Source organism: Anopheles marshallii, chromosome 3, assembly GCF_943734725.1.
Source record: "Anopheles marshallii chromosome 3, idAnoMarsDA_429_01, whole genome shotgun sequence".
Lineage (NCBI taxonomy): Eukaryota > Metazoa > Arthropoda > Insecta > Diptera > Culicidae > Anopheles > Anopheles marshallii.
Window position 1 is genome coordinate 6,988,362 of NC_071327.1, and position 22,987 is coordinate 7,011,348.

Below are 22,987 nucleotides of genomic sequence, written 5' to 3' on the forward strand. Positions count from 1 at the left end.
AAGTAAAAGAATTTATTATATATCTAAACTGAGGAAACGAATTTGGAATGACCTATGTGAGGGTTAAAGTAACTTTTGATGTCGAAATATTGTACTTATTTTGATGAAAAATTAAATGCTGCTCTAAGAAAATAAACAGACAACCTTCGAATCACAAGAAGAAGAAAAAAAATCTGCTATTACATGATTCGAATAAAATTAACGAAAACGAACTAAAAATAACTTTTAATCGATTTGGGCACACAGTGAAAACGAACCGGCAACCGAATGCCACGAAAACCAACATGTGACAGTGTTTTCATCCTCAGTAACGGGAGATCATGAACAGCTCGAGGAGGCTCTCCCGCGCTACAGCTCCAAATGATCAGCCTAGGTGGGGCAGGGGTGAACCACGCCTCCCATTTGGAGCGAATACACGTGCTAACCGCATCGCCATGGTTACCTGCCGCGTTGGTATGGTCTCCTGTTACTATTGTCGATATTTCGTAGCGCAAGCAACCGGGAACCATTTTTGTGCACCGGAGCAAACTTTTACCGTGCGCCTCGCCGAGCTTCGGATGTGCAGAAGAAAAACCTCGAACAAAAATAATTATCACACGTTCTTGTTTTCTGTTCGGTTTGCTTCTTGAATTTGACTTTTATTTTCATCTCCGAGAAAATGGGTCTAACCGCCGTCGTGCCATCCGTGCATGGGCTGTAGGAAAGGATACATCGTGAACGGATGGAAGATTCTTTTTCATTAGCAATTGTGCATTCTTTGCATTTTTTTGTGAAATCATTCATAATGCACACATTGTGTTATTGTTTTTATTCCATTAGCTTTATTCATTACTTCCATTAACGTTTATTACAGATCTTTTGCCGTGTTCGGTGTTTACCATTCTTACGCGAACCAGCAGCAAGTTTGGTGTGCAATCTCCTATTTTGTTACGATATTCAATAAATAATAATTTATTGTCATTTGCTTTTTTCTTCACTATGCCGTAAACGTTGCCTTAACTGTCTTCTGCTTTTGGATCGTTTTTGCTTGCTTGTGTATTAAGTGGTGCGGAGACGCCATAAACTGTTTGTTTTGCATGTTTTATTGTTTCGTTTTTTGCTTAGCTTTTAATGGTTTAGGTTAATTAATTGTTCACTTTCACATGCACGAGAGAATTTATGCGCTCGTTTGATTTTCACATCACACATTCTTTACCTACTTTCTTTGACTTGTGTTCCTCTTGAAACGACAATATGCATTTTGATAATCTTTTGGTTGGTGAAGCAGTACATTCAATGCAAGGGCGTTAAGGTGAGAAACAGTTCACTTTATTGTACACATCTTATGGCTGTTCGTGATCGTGTCGGGCTCTATTGCCGGTCCGTCCCGGTTTGGATAGTTAGAAAATAAGGATATCAATCGTTCATTTCTTCCGTAACCTTCGCGTGCATCTTGGAGAAGGGAAAGGTGTGTACAATTCGAGCACAGATACAGCGCATACTACAACGATCATAACGAAACTACTACTGAAAGGATTACTTTATATACGACGCGATTATGTGGAATTGATATCGGCGCACCGACACGGATGTGGTGGTGCATCCGTGGTGGTTTAATGGTGCTCATATACACCCACTACAAAACCCCTAACATCTACGATGGTAGCAAGGATCAGACTCAGGTGCACGTGATCGCCCTCTGTCTATGCTATGAAGAGAAGACGTGTGTGTATACGATGTATAATATATAATCGCGATATATACCCTAGCGCCTTCCCAGTATAGACACACAATCGTACTGCATTACTTAAATTGGCACCTTCCCCCACACCCACAAGACAATCATCATCATCATCATCATGATAAGTTTTTCAATCCAGCCTTTTCCTTGTTTTGTGTTATTTATTGTTTTACTGGTGTTACACTTAACCATGTACACTAATCCGCAACTGAACAGAGGAAGAACGGTAGGGTGATTATATGATATATTAAAACAAAACATACACATCTGTTTCCTATAAACTTTAATGGCTGAACATCACGCACGCATACCAACCTTCCCGTGTTGCGTGGTTTGTTTAAACATAAAACGATAAACACTTTGGTAAACTCAGGCTTTAACGTAACAGACAGACACGCACACACAGAGCGGCGGTGATCGCTTTATATGGCGACGCGGGAGTAAATTCATTGAACTAAAGGCTCCCTTTTCTTACTATACGAAACAGAAAATCGGATGAACTGAGCGAAGGTTTTACCCTGTTTGCGAACACAAACCTGGTGTACTATCAACTAGTAGGATTGGAATGTAATTTGTGCAAGGGAGCTAGGGGTACGGGTATGCTTTAGTTTAGTCGTTTCTTTTTATCAGCATATATTCCTTATCAGTTCCTTTATTCTTTCTTTGCGCTCGATTCCGAAGGCTACAATCGAACAACGTACTAGTAAGTATAAGCTAAACGTTGATTGTTCCGTGTTCCATGCACTACACCTCGTCCTGCTCGTTTTACATTCTCTCGCGTTTTGTTTTTAATTCCTAGGGAAATGTCTAGCACCTTCCATTAAGGAACTACGAAGGGTTCGGGCCTACATACACATCTCAGAAGGGCGATTCTGACTAAACTTTAACCGTATACACATGATAATGCTCTCGTCGGTGACTTTCTGTCGTAGGTTCTGTTTGTTTGCTTAGACCGATGTTTCCGTCGCTCGGTTGACGGCCACTGCGACGGCAGGACTTGTCGCACCACCGGTTGCTGCCCGGCTAGGCGATGCGGATGCACTACGTCGTCCAACAACGGGTCCGGTTGTGGTGTTGGCAGCGACACTCGCTGTGGCCGCTGCTGCCGCGATCGCTGCCTTGCAGTAGAATTTCTTGTGCGCTATGTACGTGTTGGTGTAGTTGAACGTAATGTCACACGTGTCACAGTACTTTGGACCGGGCGGAAGGACCGATGGGTGGGTGGATGGTGAACCACCGGAGGACGGCTCGACTACCGGTGGCGAAGGTGTTTTAATGCCGTGCTCCAATGGTGGTGAGTTGGTTGCGGTTGCCGTTGGATGAGATTTCACTTTCAGGGTCACGTTGGCCCCCGGTAGCAGTGTCGGTATGGCGGGAGAGGAAAGTGGAGACGGTGGTGAACCGAGCGGTGAGTTGAGTGAGGGCATATGTGGATCAAACAGTTCGCTCTTAATGGCCGGTTCTTCCATCACTATATCCACATTAATGTCCGGGTTGTCCGCATCCTCCTGCAGCCCACTGGTGCCACTGGCCGGCACATCGTCCTTTGGTTCCGTTTTAATGACTTGACTGTAATGCGCGTGGGGAAAATCTGGGTGTAAATGTAAAGTCTATCGTTCGAAAAGATCCGTCCATCCTTACCTATTAGCCACGGTAAGCCCTGGTGTGCTGGCAACCGGGGGTCGTGCAATGGAACTGCCCGTTTCGCTACCGATCGTTCCATTGTACAGCAAAGATTCACCTCCCTCGCCGATTAGCGGCGAGTGACCAGTTGAAGGCCTTTCCCGGCCATGTACGTGTTTGATATGTTTGGCCTAAAATAATAGCAACAGAAACGTGGAATTAATAGGAGTTGAGGCACAAACTCTCTGCAAGAACTTACCACATTCACCCGATAGCTGGAGCTGTACGGACAAAACTCACAGTGATGCCGCACAATCTGTCCATTGCCGGCCGGTGCCGTGGGTGGTGAAATGCGCGGTACCCCCGTATGATCCGGCGACTCCTGTACCGGGGCGAACTTTTGCGAGGCGATCGCATGCGCAGCAGCAACTGCCGCCATGGCGGCTGCATTCTGCGCTCCTGCCGGTGGTATTTCGATTCCGTCCTCCTCCAGTATGCAGGTGATGAAGTTTTCCTCATTAAATTCGCTCGTTTTCTTATCGAAGTGCATACGGATGTGTGTGCGCATGCCGCTGTAGAAGGGAAACAAAAGATTAGAGGTTAATATTCGGAAAAGTAAGTCGAGGGAATAAATGGAAAAAATCGTTTTTTCTTGAAGATTACAGGAAACATTCGAAATCAATAAAACAGTTCCAAATTGATGTCGGAGGTATTTCTCCTAATAGAAACCATAGACATGATCTTTTTTCGAGCTTCTGAGTAGGATTTGTCGGTTGGGAGGACACTTACCGTAATGTGTTACCCTTGTACCGACAGATCGTACATCGAAACGCCTTCACGCCACCGTGCGTATCCATATGGCGACGTGCCTCGGTCGAGTTAGGGCTGATCTCCTCACAGATCGGACACTTGTACGCACCGTGACCGGCGACCGTACACGGTTGGCCAGGTTCATGCATACTTTTACACTTCGAGCAACGTTCCTTGTGCGGTTGCGCGGTCACTACAGCCGCTGGTGTGGCGTTCTATCGAAAAGCGTACAAACGATTAGTGGTGCATTCAGTGCTGCAAGCGAACGTTCGCTCATTGGTACACTTACCACTGGTAGTGTAGCGTCGATCCGCTTCGGACAGTAGTACATTTGGTGAGCGCTGAGATTATCCAACGAGGTGAACTTGATACCGCATGCCGCACAAATCAGCTGCTGGTACGCAACCGAACCGACGCTAATCGATGGACTCGCCCCGGAAGGTAAGGCACCGCCCGCTTGCGGTGAAATCGGTGGACTGACCTTGGGCAGCTCACCATCGTCCTGGTTGCGGGCGGAACAGTAATGTTTCTTGTGGGCGAGATAGTTTTCGTACTTGCAGAACACGATGTTACACTCCTTGCACTTGGAATCGCCCTGCTTGACGAAGATTTGCGGTGTTTGGGAAGTGAGAACGGTCGTGGACCCGCCGGAGGCAACCGCCACCGGACCACCACCCGTTGGAGAGATGCTGTTGAGCAGTGGAGATATCTGTGGCTTCGCCAACCCATCGGAAGCGGACCCTCCCGAGGAGGAAAGCCGCAGCGCCAGCTCGACACCTTGCTTCGTCAGTAGCGGATGTGCGTTGGGCAGGATGTTGAGGTTCAGATTAACGGCCGGATCACCAACGGCGGATAGGCGCAGTGCTATGTCAGCCGGTAGCAGTGGTCGCATGAGTTGCTGCTGCAATGTTAGCGGTGAAATGGACAATCCACCTACAGGGCCACCGAGACTATGCTGTCCAGCAGCTACGGCCGCTGCTGCTGCTGCGGCTACAGCGGCTGATACGGGTTGACCACCCGCACCGCCTCCACGCGGACTGTTTGAGCGACGCTTCGGTGAAGGTGTAAGCGGTGGACTACCGGGCAACGACGGTGCACACACAATCTGTTCCGGTGTGAGTGAATCACCGCTGACCGATAAATTCTCCTTTCCCTCCATGAGACTGTCGAAATCTAGTCGTGGATCAGCCGAAACGGCCGACGACAGCGAGAGCGATCGTTCGCGAAGACTTAAACTTCCAATCGCACCGGGTGATAGTCGGCGTACGGAAAGATCCAGCGGAGTAGAACCGGTCGGTTGCTCTCTACAAGAAACAAAAAAAAAAGATTTGTTTATCGAAATTGTTTTGATATTTGATCCCATTATCTCACGTACTTGTTCGCAGAGTTGTCTCGCTTGTTGATCGCCTTGAGCACTTCACCGGTGGATGATGCACCACCAACACCACCAGAACCACCGCTGTGCACACTGTTATTATCGCTACTGTTCGATATGTTTGGCGTCGGTCCGCGGGATAGTTGCTGCTGCTGCTGCTGTTGATGTGACTGTTGATTGCAACCGATCACACCGGAAGCAGGCGTGGGTCGCTGTGCTTGATTGTGTCCGACCAGCCCTTCAAAACCGCTCGGAACTATGGCAGCCGTTACTGCTTGCACCTGTGACGCTAGCGACATGGCGATCGGTTGCAAACTTCCATTTTGAAAAATGAAACAAGCCGATTCGGGATTGGCCACACCTGGTGCAAGAGATGAGCTGTAGTTGGGGACGAGAAATGTGATAACACGCGTTAAAAGAGATAAATAATCAGTTGGTACATTTCTTCGTACAGAAACAGCATGAAAGCGCCTAAAAGTATGCAATGCGCAGAACGTATCCCAGGTCATAGCCAACTGGTATAACGGGTCGGACAGTGCAATAAAGCGCTGTGAAGCAAACGAAAACTTTGAACGTGATGATCGCAGTGTGAATGTGAGCTAACTGGTGGATCTGAAGTTGAATTCTCCGTTAAGGTTTCGTTCAAATACAACAGGGGATTTTTTTTGTTTAATTTTGGTGCCACACCATTAAATCATTTTCTGTGTACAAGGTTAAACTCAGATAGAAACCGATCGTTAGCTTTCTATTCTTCATAACGATATTCGCATCATTGGTAAAAAAGGTTTACTCGCTACTTACAGCAAACCGGGAATCACGCTAGCCCCTCGGATCAGCGAGTACGGTATCACGATGATGGGATTGGTGGGCAGCGCCAGAAACGGTTGCTGGCTGGCGGCCACCGGTGGCGTTTTCGGTACATCTGGCGGGCTCTGCGAACCCGACTTCGGTGCGGACGATGGTTTCGGTGTCGAGTTGTTCGACTGTTGCCTGTTTTTTTTTTGGAGCAATAAAAAAAAATAATAAGGGTACGGGTCATAAAACGTAAGCCGGTTTGTGTTTGTCCGCGGCCGTGCGGCTTCATCCTTACCCTTCGCGGTGCCGCGAGCTGCAGTAGTGTTGTTTGTGCGCCCGATATGTCTTGGTGCTGGAGAATCGTATATCACAATCGGAACAGTAACGATCGACCTGTGGAGCTGGTCCTTGCGATTGTTGTCCTTGCTGTTGTTGCTGTTGATGCAGAACGGCAGCGGCGGCGGCCACTGCCTGTGCTTGGATGAGCTGAAGCTGTTGTTGCTGCTGCTGCTGTTGCTGTTGCTGCTGCACATGATGGTGGCCGGCGAGTACGACGGCTTCGTCACCGTTTACGATCGCACCGACCGGTGATGGCGATGGAGACGACTGATGCATGCGCATGTGTCGGTTAAGCGATACCTTCTTGTCCGCGCTGTACGAACACTGCGAGCAGGCGTACTGTTTGCCCGTTTTGAGCGCTTTTGCCGGTGGTTCGCCAGTTCCATCACCGCCGGAATGTGCATTCTTCACACCGCTCGGGGCTGTGGAAGCACTCGCCGTGCCGGCGTTGGATCCTGTGCCTCCCGTCCCGCCGCCGCCACCACCACCGCCTGCATCGTCCGCATCTTTGCGGTGCGAGCAGTAGTACGTCTGGTGTGCTTCTAGCGTCGAAGCGGAAGAAAATCGAATGCCGCAGGGCCCACAAATGTACATGGGCAGCCGTGGTGGCAATTCTACCGGCAACGCCAATTCCGGCCCTTTGAGCGATGGCGTCGGTTTACGGCTAAGCAAAGCAGGCGGCGTGTTCCCACCGAGCAGTGCCGGTGGTGGACCGATCGCCATGTTGAGTGCGAGTTGCTGTTGGGTTTGAGATTGCTTCTCCTCGAGGGCGGCTTCGGCATCGCTCAGGTTTTTGAGATCCTTTGCGTCCGGGTTTGCGGCCGGATCGGACGCCAGTGCCACATTTAGCCGCAGCATCGGCACGGGCGTCGGTGAGGGCGTTTGGCCTTGGGATGAGGAGCTCGTCGAGCCGGGCCGGTGCTCTTTGCCGGTCGTTTCCGGTTCTAGGTTGGGTTCTTGCTTAATTTCGCGCAGCTGCAACATCGCTTCTTCCGCCGGTGTGTCGCCCCTGTCCGGTTCGGGGTGATGATCCGCCACCGCCCCGGCGCTTGGATGGTCGTCTGCAGGCGAAGGTGTCGCACCCGGGCGCGATGGGCTTCTATCGCTCATTTCCGGCTCATGCTTTGTTTCGTGGCCGACCGAACCTTCCATTCCACCGCCGCCATTCATTTCGGTGCTGCTGTTACTTCTGCTGCTGTGATTACTATTACTAACGCTATTACTATTTCCACTGCTGTTGTTACCGTTGTTGCTTCCTATTGTGCTGTTGCTATCGCCGTTTTCCTCCGCTACGGTCTGTGACTGCTGCTGGTGGTGTTCGTCACCGGCTTCCTCATCGTCTCCTGCAAGTAGAAGCGAAGCAAAGGACAAAGATATTAGACACTGTCGTACACATTATCACGGCTGCGGGAAGGCGAACTCTTCGCGAACATTAATCATTGCCACGGAGGGATATCCTTTTTGGGGACCGAGAGACATTAAATTCTGCCCATCCGAAGGTCCCGATCAATACACACCCGTCGCTAAGCGTGCCGGAAGTGTTGTACGCGAGCACATCCATATATCACCCTCAGTGGCACGCGTGAACTCCCGCGTACTGGTAGCGATTTGGTGGGTGAAATTAATGTCATCTTAATCGAACAACTCCCTCCCGAGGGTACGGCAAATGCACAAGAAGGTGACAATAGCAAATCAGCTCTATTCGCCTGCTCATTCCCTGTTCGGTTGGTAACGAAAGGTTTCGGAACCGTTTCCGCACTAATGACGACATTTACGTTCGCGATGTTAATTGCCCCCCTTTGGAAGGTGATTGGGGACAAAGGCAGCCACAACGGCACGAAACGACGCGACGCCGCGCATCAATCTGCACAAGCGGCCGAATGCATTAGTGCAGCGAAACTGAAGCATATGCAGATTAATCAATGAATTCCACACGAGGGGATACACGGTGGGAAAGCCAACGATCGGAAGGGGAAGTTTCAACATCTCGGTGGTAATTTATGCTAAATGAGACATTCACCGGGGCAGCGAATCAGACACGAAACGTGAACCGATCGGCCCACCACAAGGCAAGGGAAGCGAAAGCTACGTACGGCGGGTGTGGGATGAAGTTCGCGTGTGAACAGAAATTCGAATCCGATTGAGTGAAATGGAAGCGCATGGGAAGGATTTTTCAAGAATTCCATTTGAGGGTAATTAGTGCTAAAATGGGCATTGTCTCGAATGGGTGAAATGTATTGCCTTCTGAAGGTGTGAGTGAGTCACATCTCATAGAGGATTTTAAAGAAAATTATAATGTCAGTTTGTTGTAATATGGTTGATCTCCAGCCTCGGCATATCAAATCAGAATTCCACACTCCCCAGGGTCTTCTTATTATTAAACACCAGCAATACATGCCCTTGAGGAGTTTTAGTGCCCCAAACAGTGGAATAAGAAGATCTCCACCATACAGATCGCAGCAACATGATTGGTTCCGGACGACCGAGGAAAAAAAGATCAAGGATTTGATTGAAAGAAACATAAACAACCGCACGCGAGAATATAGAGCATAGCCCGAGCAGACCCAAAACTTTTGGCGATGGACGATATGGGGTCCACACACCATGGCCATTGGGGGTATTTTCTTCTGCTCCTTTTTGGTTTTGTGGGATCCTCAGAAAAAATTCCCAGTAGTGCATCGTACATCGCCATGCTTCTTCTTGCTTGTAGGTTCGATTTCTTAGCGATCGCCAGCAACCAAACTCAGAGTTTTATGGTGGTACCCGCTAATCGCACCTTTGCCATCTGTCCTGTGTGTTGGAGGATCCGTTCCGCGCCGGACGATCAATTAACAGGGCCCCAGCACGGAACGAACTGACTCTTGGCGAGATGACTGCGACGCGAATTGGGCAGATATTGCGGGGGGAACGTACACTGAAATTATGCACACCCGCAATCGAACTCTTTGGGGAACGATTGATTTTATATGGTTGTACCTTGAGCTTCCCGGTTCAAGAACTCTCCACAGAACGCTCCTATCACTCGGGGTGGTTCGGTTTCATTCCGATAGCAAAGCTCACATCGGAGACCCTAAAAAACCACCTCCCCCACCCGGTGGAAGGTGAGCTGTCCAGCAATAAGGGACAGAAATGGTAGAAAATTGTACAAAAGACCACATAAAATAATGAATCGTGGCACGACTTTTGGCCCCTTCCTTCTCCTTTTACAACCCGTGTCCGTGCTGCACTCCAACGGTGACCAACAGATGGCTCGGTTGAGTGTGGGTTTGATGTTGCTGGCCCGCGAATACGATTATGTATGCTGCCGTAGTTAGCGACAGCGGCAAATAGGCGGAACAGAATTGATAGCAAGTGCTAAACAATTTGTTCATTTTCCGTGAAACTGCACCCGCACGTGATGCAGCGAGTTGATCTTAGGTGGGCTGCCTTGCTAAAAGGGCTTTAATTAGTCACAAATGGCTCAATAGCGGGGCTTTGCTTGATTCTACGCGAATCGAATAGTGTTCGGGTCTTTGCCTGGCAGAGAAAGAGACGTTTTGCATAGCTTCCAGGAAATGGTTGAAGTTGTTCTATCCCGATGCTTCAGCCTTTGGATCGGTTTCCCTGTTTACAGTGCAGTGTTCTTTCTACACGTGCAAGAATAAAGAAACGATCGACGAATGAATGCTGCGACGTTTTAGAATATGAGCAACCGAGTTCGTTGTGCCCAACCGATCAAGCAATGAAGCATTATTCATCCCGCCAGCTTTCGGTTATCTCGATTAGTTACGAACCATAAACAATTCGGCCGAGGTTCAGATTTTTCCCTGTGACACACCAAAAACTATGGCACTTGTGGATTTAAGCACTAAACGCTCCAAAATGAAAGAACCAACAGAACGGAACCACTTGACACAGTCGTAAACTGTCTAACGCTCAGACAAGCGGACAAGCGTATCATGCGCGCTTAGCGCGGTTTAATTGTTTTGCTTCAGTTTACAATTCATATTCGTCCAACTATGGCACGTCGCTGGCAGCATTGGTTACAGTTTTATTTACAGGAACATCTGCTTTAAATTTTCGTTTATTAGTTAAGCGGTTTTATAGCGGGCGTAAGTGTGGTAGTGGCTGTGTGACACCGTGGGACCAATGTTCGTTCGTTGGTCACTTGGTTTGTGTTTGGGTAAAGGAAAAGGAACAAACAACCCCTATTCAAGACATTCAAACCTTAAAATCGCCTCATGACGATATGGAACCGGGTTTGGTGTCGTAGATAAGAGGCCGTGCCACAATACATCGGCGCGGGTGTACAGCTTTACGGAGGGAGTCGCCATTCGCCACGCAGCTACAAACGGTTGAATGGCGTTGTGTGGTGCGTGCTGACGAGAAAGACGTCGAACCTCGAAAATCTCTACTCGAAACAACCACCCCATCATCATCATCATCATCTTTATTTAGCTGTCCCGTGGAAGTTGGTGCTTCGAGTGTGAGTACGCGCTAGGCATTCAGCCACTTTGCAGGGGGTGCGTATGCAAACGAACCGATGCGGTTCGAACCAACACACCGACAACCGCTGTTGGCATGGTAGGCTTTCTCCGTATAGCACCACGAGATAGCATTACAGCACCCATATATTAAGTTGCAAAAAAAAAAGAAGCGATGAAGCAGAAGCGGCAACACTTCCAAGACCAAGGTGCAAGGTGAATCGGGGCATTTTGGCACCGGCACCGGCCGGTACGGCTATAGAACCCAAAAGGCGCGAATAAGACCTGGTGCTGCTGCTGCCGTTGCCGCGGCTTCCAGCGAAAGATGTGAAACGGGTGAAACCCACACGACGAGCCTCGATGCTGACCATAAAACTGCACCGGCCGCTTCGCCTGTGGTAAATGCAATCCGTCAATATTCCACCCGGTGCGATTTGTGCACGGCGACTTTGCACAGTGTGTCTCGCAGTTAATCGGCAATGCACCCACCAACTGCATTAGCACTCCGTTCCCGCAAACATGCACACAGTTTGATGGTGCAATTTGTGCGCCCGGCTTTCGTGCTGGTTGTCATTCGCTCCGTTCGGCAAAAGAGGCTTCCATCCAGCGGCATTCGCACCGATTTGGACCTTGGAACGGATGAAGATTAGCCATACCATCGTCCTCAGTGCACGATGGGTTACGGTTTCTTCGTCCGCTGTGGTCTACACACACATCCACACCCACAAACCCAAGTCTTTTTTCCGCTTTTGTCACTGATCATACAGCAGTCCCTTCCTGCCACAATTGACGGTATTGTGGGAAGCAATGGCAAGAAAGCGGGTGACACGAACCGGCACCCCGGGCTTCGACCGGTCTTATGTGTGGTAAATTTTGTTTTCCATATTGATGACTTCATTTCACGGTTTCGAGCGCATGAAAAACCGAACATCGGCGAGCGCTAGGCACTAATAAGATAGGGAAACACACACACACCGTACAAGAGGACTACGTACCAGCAACACACAAGGCACCAGGCACAAGGCTCAAGTGCCATTTTAATTCCTTTCGTTGTATCGTTTTTCGTTGCACCGTGCTGAGGAATAGACGAACGCGATATCGTTCCTTCCCGCGTTGATGGTGACCGATGGCTTCTACAGTCCCCGGGGGCCCTTCTTGCCTCGTCTGCTGGCCGGGTGGCTTTTGTTTTGTCGCGCTGGTCGGTAGATGATGAAATAATTAGACCCGGGAACAAGAAGCCGGTGGCGGTTCCCGATTCTTCATACATAAACCATTCTGCCAAACCGGTGCACAAATTCTGCTCGTCTCGTCGGTTCGGTTTGGTAAAGTTAAAAGGCCCATCCCATCGTGCAAACGAACGTGTGATAACGACTCATTAGAGTATTTCGTATCTGTTTGGCGTGGGTTTGTGTTCTCTAGAATGGGAGGGAGGCAAGCCAAGCGAAATTGTCGCACTCAATAGCAAGAGAATAAGAATGGCCAACATATTGGAAACATTTTATGAAAAGCTAGTTTAGGCAGTTAACTTAGAATTTAGCTATCTTTTCGTAACTTTGTGGTGATTATGTTAAGAATATGCAACGTTTAGAACGTTAGGTTTGACACTTCCGGAGTTTGACAACGGAAATAAAATAAATTGTAATTAGTTGCGCTTCAGAAAGAAAGAAGATCGAATATCGAAGTAATCACTTTACTGTGTTTTTTGAATTCGAAGTGATCGTTCTACTTCGCCGTGTCTTTTAACAGATTATACCACCTGCATTAAAGACCGTAAAGCGTGCACGCTTTGTGGCCGTCACTGTATCCCCAGTACTCGAAATCACGACGTTAGGCTAGCCCCAGAGGGCGCCTCGTTGGAAAAGGATAATGGTAGGAAGAAAAGGTAACGAGCCGAAATGTAACGATCAGAAGATCAGGGAACAAGAAAGATCGCAGCGAGAGAAATGGGTCGATTATCATTCGGTCATATCGCCGAGGCGAACAGAAGAAGGCCAACAATGGTGTACCGGATGTCAATAGAAAGTCCGCGGATTGTGATACGGAAACCGCTGAGCTGCCGTTTCCTGAAAGTCAACCAGGAACGTCGAACGCAGTTATGAAGAAAAGTTCTCGAAGCCAACATGGCATGGAACTGCGATCACGCCCAAGCAGCACAATTTGTGGTCTTTGTGAAACGAAGTTAGTAAACAAATACAGGAACAACCACAGCTCGGAACACTATCGTCCGGTGTGAAAGAGGAGCAAGACCCCTGACGTGTAGGATCGCAGTCACACCCGGTGGCGATTCGTTAGTAAATCAAAAGAGCAATAAATTCGAATATTTACAATAATTGATTAAATATTCTATACTACTTTGTTTCTGTTTTTGGTTCATTTATTACGATAGAAAGAAAAGAATGTTGATGGTGGAAAAGTAATGCGCCTTATTTTAGTGTGCTATGTGTGCTACCTGTGTGGGGGAGGCCCGGTGGCATGATCGTAGTGGCCGCGCTCATCACACGGACTGACGGGACCAAAATCTCATCTTGAGCCATCCCCCGTATGCAGCACTGATTATCCAGCTACGGGTAAATAAAGTCACAGAATGCCAGAAATGAAAATGACAGAAATGTGTTGCTATCTTACCATTCCGTGCCGCCATAATTAAAAACCTTAAGATTTTCAATAATAGATTTATTTATTTTCCATTCTCTAGCCTGCGTACTTCTGTTTGTTATTCATGTAGTAGCAGTTGTTGCATCAATAATTCTAACTTATGACACCGATTGTGGATGTTCATATACCCGCAGGAGCACACTGATAACGCGCAGTGATTTGCCATTCATATAATTTGCTGACATAGCTATAAGCACGTGGATGGGTACAGAGGGAAATAATCTAGCGATACAAGCATCACAACATTCCTTCTGGTTTTCAATAACACTTCAATTGTTTCACACTCAGTGCAACACGTTTCAGCTATGCAGTACGCGAGGAAGGGGATGTGTTTTATAAGCGAAACCGTGTTTTATATTGATAGTGATAGGAAGAAGCATCATGAATTTATAAACTGCAAGTGGCGGAGATGGCTGCGATCTAATCACAATTAGATCATTAATCATTTAATTATCAGCTCGTAGTGTTCTGATTCAGAATATTCAGATTAAAGTGAGTCATGCGTCGGGCCTGTTCGACGTTAAGCAAGACGCGCCTCAATAGTACACGGTCGTTCGTTGATACTTTATGCTACATCCATAAGTGTAAATAACAGCACACCGATTTCGTTATTGGCATAAAAGCATGACAACGCTGCAAAAAGAAAGCGGAAAAGCCATCCCATTTCGATCGCCCAATCTGCAGGTGACAAGCAACGATTGAAGGCCCTGCAGTCGGAGGACTCGGCAAAACATCCGGGTAAACGCTACTGATTGGGCACGTTATTTACTTGCTACATTACCTTCTTTTCGTCCATCATGTAAACCGCTTGCAGTAGGAACGACACGATCGTGTCCCGTGTCCTGCAAGCGCACGGTTGTGTATCGGGTCGTGTCGCCAGTCAGTCAAGTAGATCAATCTACTGCTGTGTCGGCGGTCTCCGTAAGCCCAGTTGAACATAAATTCTTCTCTCGCGAATTTCTGCATGCGGTTGGGTTTTTGAACGCGATGAATGCGCGCACACGACGGGGTTGTTATGTTGAAACAAGCACGACACACACACACACACACACACACAAAGCACAATCTACAGCAGACGAGTTTTAAGTTTCGTGTTGCCATCCTGCAGGGACTTTCTGAGCTCCCGTAATGCGTGCGCACGAAGGGAAAGGCTTGTTGAGTTTCGGTGCGCGATCGCATTGCCGGAACTGGTTGGCGTTGGGTTGTTTTACACTTCCTGTACATTTTGCTACTTATGCTCGTGTCATGTTTTGCCGAGGAAGCTTCAACACACACACACACACGGGACAAGGGGAAAAAACATGGGTGATACCAGCTGGATGATGCACACCGATCAATCCAGTCTTGCAGTCTTGTCTTACTGGCTACACCCCAAGTCCAACTCATCAAGGATTTCCACCAACAAGCGACAACATCCACTATAACAATTCGCCAAACCTCAGCATTGTTGAACTGGGAAGGAACGCAATATTGATGTACCATCCGGTGGTAGCAAAACAAACCCCCCCTCTATCACGAACTGCTTGTCGCACCAGCAATGGGGCGGGTGTTTTTGAAAGGGCGCGTCGTTTGGAAACGCGAACCAAAGCACCACCAAACTTTGACCGATAATTATCGTGTTTTCGCTGGTGTGTACCCAAAATCAGCACAGACCACTGCGGCTGCACCTTGTAACGGGGTCGCGCGGGATGTGTAGATCGTGGGATTGTGTTTGCAGCATAATCGAACGTGAACTTGTTGCCGAGGATCATGTCCCACGGCCAAAACACTCCTCGTGATAAGTGGTCCCACGCGTATCACGATGCAGAAACGACCACCGAGTAGGGGACGGAGCGATAAGAATGGTCGACGAAACATTCACCGACACCGGTGGAACATATTTTTGTGAGTGGAAGCGGTAGTAATCGTAGTCGCGTTGTCCATTAAAAGTTGGACACCACATTTTGATGCACCGATTAGTTGTTGCAATCGTCAAACGGGGGAGAAGAGGTTGTGTGTCCCGATTCGCGATGACGATTGCAAATGCTGGTGGCGGACAAACAAACAAACAGATCTCATGTTTGACCCACCGGCGTACCGGTTCTTCCATCACCCAACCCAACCCGCCCCGGGTATGATGGAGAATGAACAACAAGAACAGCGCGGCAAGGCAAACCTTCCATTTGCACACGAATCGGAAACACAATCAAATTGCGTTCGCTCCCATACACTCGCAGTACTCCTGCGGAGGATTTCCTGAGGTTTTTTTTTTCCTTCTCTTTGCTGTCGTTATTCGTTGTCTGCTCATTAAAATAATCAATTGTACTATCGTCGGGAGGAAAATGGTCAAACACAGGCGGCTGTGGTGAATGGGTAGTGTATATAGTTCGGGTACGAACTAATGATATACCTGACTCGGATCGACCGGATCGCACCGGATGCACCGGGCGCGAGAAGAAAGAGTCACTGCAGCTCCGAATCAATGCAAAACGCGATTCTGGGATTGAATTGACTGCTCTTTTTTTTCTCACTCCCTTTTTCCTCCATTTTCTCTCGACTCCCAGCGGTGGAAGTACACTTGGCGGGTGGGTCGGTTTCGCGATATGCGGCTCAAGATATGGGAATGGGTGATACTACCGCGAGTTGTGTATATGCCTGTCCTTCGCGGTTTCCTCCCCTGTATAGGGGTTGCGATGCACCCCTTCTCCGAGTGGTCATCGGTTGTGTTCTTGAACGGCAATGGACTAGTAAACCCCACACAACAGATGGACGTCCACACCCACACGCTCGAAGTGGGTGGCTATTTGGGGTGAGATGGCAGAGGGATAGTCTATGCACACCGACAAGATTGGTGCTTCTGGTTGCACTGAACGTATATCCAATCTTTAGGTGGGGCAGTGAATAGCTCATTATTTTCATACCCGTTTCGTACGGTGCAAATAGAGGTATGAGCATAAAGGTGGATATTTTTGAGTTGGTTCAATATTCTCGGTGTAGAAGGTTTGCATTATTTTATTTTATGCTTGCATGATTAGCCATCCAAGAGTAAATTATAAGAAAAAAGGCTATAATAGGAACGTTTTAGGTTTTTTTAGGGAACGATTTTAGGGATCTTTCATATCGTTAAGCAGTTTCTGACCGTCGGACACAAATGTCGGGTATTTATAACGTCTTCTTCCTACAGGAAATATGACAGAGCGATCGATTTTTAAAGAGAATCTGAATAAAGTATCCCTAGAAGATATGAGCTTCAAATGTAGTAGTGATCAAAACATGAAGAGTTTACTCAGGAATAAGGAGTTGATCGTATCATATTTTTTGGGAAGTTGCCAAATGTTCACAAAGACGAATAAACCGTTGAGGTATGCAACCTTTTGAACCGATCAGGCTTCACTGGAGATGACTGGAGAATATGAGTTGGTAAAAGCTAACGTTTTACCAAAGATCGTCCACTTTACCCCAATCCTCAGATGCGTCCAATGGAAGATCTACTCCAACTGTTTGAATTTCGGTCTATTGGAGGCGTAGCTGATCGCCAATACCAAGGAAAAGCTAATACCCAACGGAAACATTCACTTAATTGTGGGTCTTTTCCAACTCCTCGAGGCAGTTCGTGTAGAATGACGAGATGAATGATGAACAGCGGTGGAATTATTGTAAAATTTGTTTCATTCAACTATATTTTTAGGTTTTTTTAACACCCCTTCAACACTAACTCCTTTTCTTATTTATATTTTAGAATGGCACATAGTACACTCCGGAACCTCCATCTTGGAGCAGGTTTTTCGCAGTGCTGTAAACTATTCTTGCAAACCAATTATTTTTCGCTCTTTCCAATCGTTTCGGACGTTTCGGTCGCGTAGCATTTGGACAGTGCAATATATTTATGATCATTAGGTTTTAAGCGCTTGGCAATTATCTTCCTCACGCCAGCTTCCATCGTGTCGGCCCAAATGGCATTCCGATGGTGATTATGTTCGAGAGCTGATTCTGTGTGTAGCAAGAGGATTATCGACAAGAAAAACTCTGCACACTTTAGTGCATTTCAAGTGAAGCATCTTCAAACCATTATTTAGGGTATGTCCCTTTTTAAGGGTGGTTTTTCTCTGTTTGCTTCTTTTTTTTTGCTAGCAGACATACAGTATCGGTGCATTGGTATAGAACCCACAAGGTGGAGACCCTTTTCTTTGCCACAATAAAGCCGATAATTTAATGAAACCCATACGCCAGATCACAGGTTTTGTGGAATAAATTACGTGTGAAGAATGAGAAAAAAAACGTAATTCAAATTTTTTAGCGTCACCACGCTTCGAGGCGATATTTAAAACAAAATCGTACAGCATGGGATTAATGTTGGAGGTGCTGGGGCGTTTTTCGCCCTTACCTAACTGCGATCAATGATTTTCCTTTCGCGGTGGTTGCAAACCATTGGAAAATTTTTATGCAAATCTATTTTTGATAATAAAATTTATTCATTTCCACGACCTTTCACCGTCTTTCTTTTCGGGAGCTGTTTTTTTTACGGCACCGTCTCTGCAATCGCGAAAGCTTAAGAACCACCGCAACGTGCATGGATTTATTGTCCCTAGGGTGGAGAATAGGATTAGCGTTACACCAAACCGTGGTGATCTTACTGAAAGGTTGGCAAGTTGGGTGGTAGCTTTTTCTCGTGCCCCGCGAGGGTGCATTTTATTTATCCGACCATTGCCAACCGAGTCTTATTGCCGTGTGTGAAAAAAGGGGCTGTAAAATTTGAGAAAAAGCACAAAGTTCTATCCGACTGGCTTGGAATGGAGGCTGAAAATCTCAATTTCCTTCCAGAACCGTTCGCCATGAGAAAAAGGGGGGAAAGAGAAAATTTAAACCAAGAATCGATCGGTACGGCATGGAACGGCACGATATGAACGATTTCAAATGCATCACTCGCCACTGCAACATGTGACCGTTTCCCGTGCCTGGTGACGATTTATTTCGCTCATCTACAGGGCACCGTATGTGTTGTGCGTTGTAATGGAAGGAAGGTAAAACCTGTTTCTCCGCTGTAAAATATCGAACACAACGCAAAAAAAATACGTAAAAATCGAACGGTCGCTTCCACCACACCGGATGCACTCACTGGTGCAGAGCATTAGTTCTTCCCGCTTTACCGTCAACTCCTCCACTCTCCTCACCCTCCCCCTTCTCACCGTGTATCGATGGAAATGAATCACTCAGCATTGGGTTGGCAGTGTGAGATGACGTTTCTCGCTTTGCTTTTGCTTCCGTAACGGTTAAGAATTGTGATCTGCGAGACGTTTTGCAGTTTTGCAAGTAAAAAATGCGCCCCTATTTCGAAAGTATTTCACCATTCGCCATTTTTTTCCACCCCCCCCCCCCCCCCCCCCACCCAAAGTGGGGTTGTGTGCTGTAAGTGTGAGGTGTGTGTGTGTGTAAATACAAAAAGGGAAAAATCTATGGTCATTCCATCAAACGGGTGACAGGTTTGAGACAGTTCCATTTGCACTCCGGCGCATTGGTGCGGAAATGCGGCAAAGGACAATAAATGTTGCTTCGACGTAAAGGGAAATCCTTACACAAGATTTACCGATCTTTACTTTCTTTTCTTTCTTTTTTGTTGCTGTTCGGTGTGGTATAAATGGATTCACTAAAGTTTGCTCGGTTGGTATGCATGCGTTTTCCGTTTTTTAACGTGGTTTGTGCACTAAAAAAAATGTTAGCAAATTTGTTTTTTCATTCGCAAGGTTTTTTTTCTTACAAAAAGTTCCACATACACATACAGCCAACACATGGAATCTGCACGAAGTACACGCTTGGTTAGGCAGACGATGAAGAATTTAGCTTTGAGTCAGAAAAATCGTCAGTTAACGTCCAGTTATGTCTGTTTGGAGAACAGGACGTTCATGTTGACGATCATAACCTTGGTGTGACTGATACTTCTTCGCTTGTCAACCTTCTAGTTGATGTCTGCCATATAATGGCTTCTTGGTGTTTAATTGGAAGATCCTACCGAAAACTCACCGAATCTCCGCAATCTCTGGATCTGATCAAGAGCTATACATATAACACCTCAGACAGTAGTTTGGATATGGTAGCATAAGTTGTCTCTAATAGAAAAGCTCAAATATAGATCTCCTGCTTTATACCAAAAACATGTGAATTATAGTATCATTAACGTGTAATACAGTCGTCAATATCGAATTTGTTCCATAAAATGTCTTACGAAGCTTCAGTATTTAACCAGTCCCTGGTTAAACACATCCTGAGAATGACCTCAGACGGAATGGCACATATTAGGTAGTCCGAAATAAGGCGCGTTTGAGCGAGATAGAGACACAATTTCAAAAAAAATGCGTAGCAAAAAAAAGCTTCCCATTGATAACACCTCACGTGTTATCACCCCAGTAACGTGTGCCGATATGTGGACCAGTGACCTACTGATTACAGCACACGAAAAAGAAAAATGTAACAGTTGATTTTAGACATACCTTGATAACTGGTTTGTCGTAGGTTAGGGTATAGTATTTCGTTTTTTGACAATGACACTCAAAGCTAATAGAAAACAACGTCATCGTTTCGACGCTTAAAAAAGTTGGAAATTTCTTTTGTGTTTATTCTTTTGGAACTCTCGTGTTTAGAAGATCGCCTCACGATCGAGTAGTTGGCTAGACTCTTCAGGAATAATTGGCCTAGTGATGTCCTTAAAATGGCACCGGATGAACCCAAACCGTAAAGTTATTTAGATAATGAGCAAATGAAACAAAATAGAAACAATTAAGTGCAGAAAGAGGTTAATCATTACTGCAGGATTTACGATATTATAATGCTTTGTTAAACTCCTATCTTCTCTCAACATTCATCACATTCGTCACATCAACATTCCTATCGCTCTTATGCAATTCACGTTCACTGCATTGTTTGGTGTATGATCGACACAAGGTTAGTTGCAAATTCAAGGGTGGGAATGTTGATCTTTCTCGACGAAATCTTTTTTTTCTGGATGTCGATTTTTTACAAAAAAATCCATCCGTGTGTCCGATCATAAACATGTCAGTGCAGGCCAATCTTTGTCCTCCTTCCGAAACGCACACATTTCACCGAACCTCCAACGGTAGGAAGTCCATCTTGCAGACATACGCTGTTAAGGGACATTTTCTTGGGTTGCCGATTATGCGAACCCGTTCATTTCGCTTATCAATCTTTCGCCTGACGTTTCCCTTTATGCCGTCGCTTTACTGCATCGGTTGCATTGTATCGCATTTTCCACTGCGCCGAGCTGCAATGCACGGTAAGTTGCGGTGTGCTGAACGGGATATGCTACTGGAGGAACAGTATGGAATCGAGTACGGGTGGACAGTGTTGTTCGCAAACTGTTTGTTGGCGTCCAGAGGACAAAAAACAAACGAAAAACAACAACAAAAAAGAACATGGAAACCGATGCGTCGAAGGATCCATTTCCGAGTTTTCCTTGGGACCGGTTTCCCATGTTTGGTCATCGAACCCCGGGCGGTGCCGAATGTTTCGTTCATTTTCGGCTTCGGTGTGTTTGCGTATGCTTCAATCAACACCAGCTCATCCGTAACGGATCAAGGAATGGCTTCTGGAACGGTGCGATAACACGGTGATGCTGTGTTTCTTTTTCCGTTTGCCTCTTGACCGTATGTTGGCTTTTTCTCTGGTTTGCCTGATCTTCTGACTTTAGACTCTTGAGAGTTTGTGGCCTTCTTCTAACACAACAGAAACGTTCGTTCGCATAGCAAAGGGTAATGTTTTTATCCCGACGGGAAATGGGATTTCGTTGCCGTTGTCGTCTATTCATGAAGGTTGGTATAAGAGAAACCATTCTTCTTTACGCTAAAACTTGAACGAATTCAACGAACCGCCATAAGGTGCGAGGGATTTTTCTTTGTTGTGTGTTCAATTCTGCCTACCTTTCCTGCCTAAGAAACCCAGTTTGTTGTGTGCGAATAGCCGCAATGCACAGTTTTTATATGCAAATAGGTGAGTGAATGTACACAAGGGAAACGAACCGCGGCAAGTACCTTTACTGCACCTTGCAGCAAACGTTCGCTAATCATTAATTTGTAAACCGAAGAATTGTTAATTTGCAATTACCTACACATTTGTCATGGATGCAGACGTATGTTCATGGTAAATTTCGACTCACCGACTTTTATCTATTAGAAAGGTGTACGATTTTCACATTTGTTAAACTTACCTAGAAAGAGAAGAAAAAATAAACAATTAGAAAAAGTCATGTTAGCTTGGCTTAGTGATTATGCTACGGTCGTCTATATTATTGTACACTCGGTGCAAATAAAAATAACCCTCTATCGGTATTAGGTGCCCTTGCATTCTTTAGTTCTAGGCAAAACGGCAAGCTTGTGCTGCATGTAATTGTAAATAAATAAATAAAAATAACTTCATCCAAGTTGGATTTCACCAAAAAACATAATCGTCGAATTTTGAATTGCTGCCAGCAAACACGATCGCAACCGTTACGCCACACATACATTAGATGCAATGCGTTGCGTTTTAATCGCCTGCATTCTTGTCGGTTTGAACGACGTGGCGGGGTGTAAAAAACAACACGCACACCACTGGAACCGTATTTCGCTTGCCGGGTTCGACAATAAGTTCACAATAATAAGAAAATGGCATTCGTTGTCTTCCAGTGCGAACGATGCGTCACAGCGCTGCATGGGACGCTTTGTTGCGGCATGATCGCAATGTGGCAATGCATGACTCATCAGGATTGAAATTTTATTGCCCGTCTGTCTGGCAGCTGCTGCTAGAATTTAGTGGCTGTTTTTGTTCGGTAGCCCGGTGTCCGACGGAACACGCACACACGTCTCCTCTATTGATTTCCTTTTGTAGTTGAACAGCGATGCAGCGCGTTTTTAATATAATAATACATAAATCCAACACAACTACAAGTCAACTAATGCATCCAATGGAGGTCCCTCTCTGTCGAACGGCAATATTCGGTACGGATCGTGAATGGTGTGCGGCCATATTCCCACCATAATTTACGAGCCTATGGCTTCGGTTGCGACTGCCAAACCGAACACATACAACTGTCCATTTCGGGTGTCTCGGTGCGCGAAACGGTGCACCTAAACCGTGTGCGTCCACCATTCTTATCGTATTGGCCCCCTTTTTTTGCACAATTGTATCAGATCAGAACGAAACAAAACGCGATTGACAATGTAAAAATCGCGCGCTTTTGCT

The 22,987-nt window shown here is 46.6% G+C and overlaps 1 protein-coding gene across 1 annotated transcript in view; it reads right to left on the reverse strand.

The window, feature by feature from the left end:
- Positions 1–2,667: 2,667 nt before the first annotated feature.
- LOC128715853 (zinc finger protein ush) overlaps positions 2,668–22,987 on the reverse strand; it is a 61,540-nt gene continuing 41,220 nt past the window's right edge. Inside the window, exons 2-9 of the mRNA XM_053810771.1 lie at positions 6,619–8,005; positions 6,330–6,518; positions 5,529–5,906; positions 4,443–5,457; positions 4,133–4,368; positions 3,603–3,915; positions 3,362–3,534; positions 2,668–3,289 (exon numbers count right to left, since the gene is read on the reverse strand). Coding sequence (XP_053666746.1) covers positions 2,668–3,289; positions 3,362–3,534; positions 3,603–3,915; positions 4,133–4,368; positions 4,443–5,457; positions 5,529–5,906; positions 6,330–6,518; positions 6,619–8,005 — 4,313 coding nt within the window. The remainder of the gene's footprint in view (positions 3,290–3,361; positions 3,535–3,602; positions 3,916–4,132; positions 4,369–4,442; positions 5,458–5,528; positions 5,907–6,329; positions 6,519–6,618; positions 8,006–22,987) is intronic.